A 6,100-nucleotide genomic window follows, 5' to 3' on the forward strand; every position below is an offset into this window, starting at 1 on the left:
CCATGAACTGGCTGAGGAATCCTTTCAGCTCTTCCTAACTTTCCCAGCCCTTTGGTTCTCAGGAATCTGCCCCAATTACTGTTTGGGCCAGCTTCCTGTCTATGTGGGCACGTTCCAAAGTTTAAATGCATTTTTTTGACTCTTGGCCAAAATTTAGAAAATGCTGTGAATATCATTTTGAACTTGTGTAAATACATGAAAGAGAAAACCTTTGTCTGGAACTTCTTGGGTTTGTGCAAAAAGTGTCAAAGGCATGTTCATAAACTGGTAACTGCTCATCATCTTCTGTGAAGAGGTTGCTGCTGCCATGTACTTGCCTGGGGGCATAGCTCCACGTCTTGACATTCTTGTCCCAAAGAAGAAGCAAAAAAGCCAATTTAAACATTAACATTTTTTGTGTGTGGACCTTGAAAATCACAAGTTGTTTAACAAAGGTGAGTATGATAGAATTTAGTATGCCAGGGAACAGCTCACAATTACAATTTGCTTTGTCCCTGCCCCAGATCTAAAGTTGACTGCTAGAAGAACATGCTCTTTTTACAAAGGGAAACACCAGGCCTGAAGCGAGCACTGCGCCCCGCCCCGCCACATCTCTCCTGATGCTTGTAAACCAAGGAAAGGGAACCAGAATAGTATCAATTGCCCCTCTCTCTTTATCCCAGGCTAAGTTGAATAACAACAAAAAGTCAAAAGGGACCAACCCAACCTCTTTTGTAAGGATTTTGAGTGTTTTGTAAATGTATTGGTCCAGTGTTGTACTCTAGCCTTTCCAGTCCTGGCCATTAGCTCCCCTACTTGTGTGTGCATCCTGTAGTCAGTGCAACATTAAAGCCATGACACATGTGCCAGTCCACTGGGCCTTTTCTCAGGAGCAGCAGCCAGTGCTGACAGTCCACCTTGCAAAGCCTGGGGCCTTTGGGAACCAGCTTTTTGCTAAATGGCAGATCTTTGCCACTAGTTTTGAGCCTGTTTGGCCGGTTAAACAAGCAAGAAAGTGATGTGTTTTTGTTTACAGTGCTTCTTCCTGCTCCTTTTCAATAGAAAATGGTTAAAGCAGGTTTCTATGGTTAAACAATTACAAAATGCCCTTTAATTTTAAAAGGAGTAGGTGTATATGTGAAAACTTATCCCACTTATACCTTACACCTTTAACACCTTTAATGGCTGTCAAGTTTATGGCCAGAGTCCAAAATTAAATAAAAATCTTACATGAAGCAGGCTTGAATGTCATTGGCGTCTCAGGGTTTCTTCCCTGAGGGTGAGTTGTCCCATCTAGAGCAAATTTCAAACTGCTGAAGAGTTAAAACAAATGCTCTGAGTGCCAGTGACATAACTTATTAAATCCTCATAAAAAGGTAAAAGCAACTTCCAAATAGACTCAATTTTAACCAGGTCTACTTTCAAAGTTCATGTTATTAAACACTAGACTGTAACAAGACCTTTTATTATCACAATCAAATTTCTGCTAACTTTGGTTCAAACAGAACAAAACAGCTATAAAGTGTTTTGGTCTTAAAAATTAAAAAAAAGGGGGGGGGAGAGAGGGTAATTGGTCTTGGTGACAATTAGCAGAGCTTTCCAAGTCTGCTGTTCCCAACCCTTAAACATGTCCCCTTACCTCTGGAGTTCATCTTAGCACACCTTTGCTCCTTTGGCTTTTCTTATTAAACACCAAAAGGACAGATCCAAGTTTTCCTCCTTTTCAAGCATCAATAAGTATCAGCTTAGAAAAGTCCTCATGGGATGTTCCTTCAGGCAGCAGGGAACCTGCTTAGCATTAACCCGTCAGTTCCAACAGCTGGTGTAAGATCATCTTCTGCCCATAACGAACCTGTAAGGCCTGCTGCTCCCTCCAGCTGAGTTTGCTGTAGACCTCCTTATTACTGAGTACATCTTGCTCAGCTTTTAAGTCTGTGGCATAGGCTTGCAGGGTCAACAGAACACTGTCCCGAAGAAGCTGTCTCCATGATTCTTTGAGCCTGGGGATATTTGTGATCGTCAGGCTGTGCTCTTCCCTTTTATCTCCCCATCCATCCTGTTCTTTCAACTCTCTGAACTCCTCAGCAGACATGCACAGGACCTAGAAGCAACCATGGGCCCTTTAATTATAATTTGCCACTTGTGTGTTTCTGAAATTGATGTAGAGATGCCAACCTATCTTGGTGGCATTCAAATATCCTCTTCCCTTCATCCCTCACCTGGCTCTATAGCTCTTAAATACGATGGCTGCTTTGAGCATTAAATAGCCTAGCGCAGTGGTCGGCAAACTCAGTCAACAGAGCCAAATATCAACAGTACGATTGAAATTGCTTTTGAGAGTGAAATTTTTTAAACTACTAACGCCACTTCTTCAAAATAGACTCCCCCAGGCCGTGGTATTTTGTGGAAGAGCCACACTCAAGGGGCCAAAGAGCCACATGTGGCTCGTGAGCCGGTTTGCCGACCACGGGCCTAGCCGTTTAGGGCCCTCTACCTTGAGTGTGGTGGTCAGTTCCTCTTCAGTCAGTATCTCTTCACGCCCAATCACAAAGGCTCCCTCCTCCCCTACCATCTCTAGTTTGCATAAGTAATCCCAGCGTTCGAGCAGCTGGAGCCTTTCAGCTTCAACTTTTGCTCCTGTAGATAGAAAAGTAGTGTGAAGCCTTAGTATATCAAAGCTCATTTCTTAGTCTACCCCCTGGTCTGCAAAAAGCAACTGTTGTTAGCAAAGCACCTGGGAGGGGGATAGAGGCACATCCACGTGTCCAGGATTGAGTCAATCGGGCACTCACCCTGTAACGCTGCCTCTCGCACTGTCACCATCTGAATGTCGGCTGTGTCATCTGTGTTGTCAGGGTATGGCTCAACAAAGCCATACATGTGAATCAGCTGCCAATTAGCCATTTGCCCGTAAGTGTTGAAAATCTCGTGGCCTTTAGGAATGGGCTGAGTAGCCACCATCCGAAGACAGTTCTGGAGTGGAAGGGAGAAGCTGGGACAGGCCCTTCCCTTCCCCGCCCCATGATGACTCCCCACTTAGGAAGACTCTCCAGCAGGCCTAGTTCAGCGATGGGATTGGTGCTATACCCACCAACAGTAACTTCCACACAGTAAACAATTTAATCAGCACTGGTAACATCTTACACTGACCTGTCCACACCCTGGCATTGTGCAGAGCAGCCCACCTCCAGCATCAAAGAAACGATGGCAATCAAGTTCATCAGAGGATTAACCACACATGAGAAGTTCTGTGCTCAAACTATTTCACTGGGATGCCCAAATACAGGAGGAGCTAACTTCACTTACTCCTTTCCTTTTCAGGACCAGGAAAGTGTAGCCCATTTAGTTTAATGGCCAAGCAGCCATAAATGACAGGCACTGGTCTGAATCATGCCCAGTCATCAACACACCTACGAACGCACTGGGAGGGGTCCACTCACTGGAGAGTATTCTAGATTGGCATTGTGATTGGCTAAGTGGTTTAGTATGTCTGCAGCAGGCACCATCAATGGGGGGTTTGGCTCCTTTTCATCATCATCTTCCTCCAGGGGTTCCTGAAAGCTACCAGAGAGAACTTGGCTAAAGCCAAGAGCAGGGAGAGGGGCTAGGGAGGGGTTCACTGTTCTCTCCCCTCCTGTCCCTCAATAGCGTTCTAAAGAAATGGGGCCTCCGAGGCTGCTCACTGACCTATAGGCCATCACGAGAGCCACGAGCTGGCGGTAGAGTTCCAGGGAGCGAACCCTGGGGCTGAAAAGGTCGGGGTGGGCTTCCATGAAGGGCAGCACGACGGAATGGAACTCGCTGCGGATGTTGGCCAAATCCTTCTCCACGGCCTCCGGGACCCCTGTCCCCTGCAACAACCGCCGGCGCTCCCCCTCCGGCCTGCAGGGAAACCTTCGTTCCCTTCACACGCCCTACCGAGACCAGTGCTCCGGAGGCGGCCTGCCCCCAACCCCTCCACGGCTCTCACCAGAACATCGGGTGCTCCAAGCGGCCCAGCTCGGGCCAGAGCGCAAAGTAGGGGCTCCAGGGTGAGGCCGGGGCCTGCAGCTCGTGGAGGAGCGCCAGCAGCAGCGGCACCCAGCCCGACTGGCTCTGCAGCGCGCCTCGCTCTGCGGGAGACAGAGGTGAGGGCCCGGGCGCGGCCCGCGGGCCCTCCTCCCGCCCCACCCCCGCCGGCGTGCGCACCTCGCTCCAGCAGGCCGCCGATGGAGCAGGTGTGCTGCGACAGGAGCGTGGCCCGCGGCACCGCGAACAGCAGCTCCCCGGCCTGCACGCTCTCCCGGGCCACCATGCCGTAGCCGGCCACCGTGCCCTGCCGGCTCACCGCCACCTAAAGGGAACCAGCGGGTCAGAGCAGGCCCGCGCCCAGCCGGCCCGCGTCTCCGCCCCACCCCACTCACCTTGGGGCTCAGCTCCAGCCCCACGCGCCCGCACCAGCTCAGGAAGCCGGCCACTGGGTCCGGGTCGTGGTCGCCGCCACAGCCCACAGGCCCGCTCACCTAAGACAACAGAGCGCACTGGCGAGGCCCCGCCCCGGAGAGCTCGCGGGGAGGGGGGGGGGCGGAGACGGCGGCGCCGCACGGAGGGAGGGCTGAGTGGGGGAGGGGACCGAAAGTGACCGCGGGAGCGAGGGAGTGGAGGACACCCCCGCGCGGGACGGATGTAGGTGGAGCAGCGCGAGGCGCGGTGGGGAGAGGTGGGCCCCACGCCGGCCGCCCGCGACTTACCCGCCGGCGCTTCGCCCGAGTTGCCATGGTCCGCGAGCGAGCGACCCCGCCAGTTCGTGGAGCCCGCCGCGCTTCCGGCGTCCCTGGCCACGTCCCCTGCGTCCCTGGCCACGCCTCCCGCGGGGCTTTGAGGGCGGGGCCACGTGCCCGACCCGCCGCGCGGACCACGTGAGGCTAGTGCTCGTGCGATTAGGGATTTGCACCTGGTACAGTCAGTCCTGAAAGCATCCTTCTGGGAGGGAGGGTGTCCCCATTTGGGTTTAGAAAACGTGCGGTCGGGTGCGGGAAGACGTGTCCCCGTGCCACCTCGAGCCTGGTTCTGAGCCGGGGGCACAACCCTCCCCTTTGATCTCGGACTGCGGAGACCTCGGGGTGCACGTCCAGGTGAGGGACAAAATCTATTTTCTGGATGCGAAGCTGAGGGCCTCACGGCTGCGGCTGCGGCTGTCAGCGCACCAGGCGGGCGCCGGCCTGCCTTCATCTCGACCACTCGTTAGCTGTGGTCATCACCGGTTTTATTTACTCAGTTAGAGCCGTTTGCACGCCGGCGTGGGAAGGGCTCACAGAATTAGAATAGACTCCTCCTGTCACACTCGCTAGTATATTCCTGTTTTCATTTTCTGCATGGCACATAGTGGGTTTAATTTTTATTTACTTGCTTTGTTAGCTGACACACAGCTGGAACTCAATGCCTATTTGGGTAAATGGCTGAGTGAATCATAAGTGGCTAAGCATGGGGAAGGAGCCTGCTGTTAAATTTAAGAAAACGAGGCAACGAATGAATATAGAGGTTACACGCTTGTGTTTTGAAGTCAAACGATGCCAGTGCCAGCTCCCCACTTGGCTTTATTACAGCAAATCCCTTATTCTGAGTCTCAGTGTCCTCCGCTGTGACACTAAGATAATGGACATCTATCCTGTAGTTAATGTAAGGCTTGGCAGGGTAATGTATGGGACAAGAAGTGGGAACATGGAGGTGGATGGAAGTGCCCACCTTTACCCTGCACACTCCACCCCCCCTCAACCCCACAAGCATCAGCTTTGCCAGCCTGAACTTGGTCTCTTCCAAGGATCCCCTCGGTGGGCGTGACATCACCATACCCGAATTCTTTTTAGTTTCTTTATTAGTTTTCAGCACAGTTAACTCTTTCTATGTTGACAAGGGTTTTTACTTGTTTTACATGTTGTCATTTCCAAGTCTCATGACATTAGCCACTAGAATACACAAAATTAGGCTCTCCACCCTGTACAGAGAGGAAAATAATAAACTCCATTAAAAGTTCACTTTGACCAAAGAGACAACCTCCGATGGAAAACCACACAGGAGGACCCAATATACATACATATATATATAATGTATAGATATTTATAGATATCTCATCTGAAAGAAC

The 6,100-nt window shown here is 51.4% G+C and overlaps 1 protein-coding gene across 2 annotated transcripts; it reads right to left on the reverse strand.

Moving 5' to 3' along the window:
• Positions 1-6: 6 nt before the first annotated feature.
• Positions 7-4,801, reverse strand: SETD6 (SET domain containing 6, protein lysine methyltransferase). 2 transcript variants are annotated; one of them, XR_013812861.1, is made up of 10 exons: positions 4,710-4,801; positions 4,383-4,481; positions 4,168-4,312; positions 3,950-4,091; positions 3,667-3,861; positions 3,420-3,540; positions 2,772-2,952; positions 2,474-2,616; positions 1,619-2,080; positions 7-346 (listed from the first exon to the last, which is right to left on the reverse strand). XR_013812861.1 is itself a non-coding variant. In XM_079759917.1 (9 exons), the coding sequence occupies exons 1-9, from the start codon at positions 4,734-4,736 to the stop codon at positions 1,778-1,780; spliced, it is 1,356 nt and encodes a 451-aa protein (XP_079616043.1). In that variant the 5' UTR covers positions 4,737-4,801; the 3' UTR covers positions 1,429-1,777. The 2 variants fall into 2 exon arrangements, 1 of the variants encoding a protein (XP_079616043.1); XM_079759917.1 differs by lacking the exon at positions 7-346 and having other exon boundaries at positions 1,429-2,080.
• Between the last annotated feature and the right edge of the window lie 1,299 nt (positions 4,802-6,100).

The sequence above is a fragment of the Cnephaeus nilssonii genome, assembly GCF_951640355.1.
Source record: "Cnephaeus nilssonii genome assembly, chromosome: 20".
NCBI lineage: Eukaryota > Metazoa > Chordata > Mammalia > Chiroptera > Vespertilionidae > Cnephaeus > Cnephaeus nilssonii.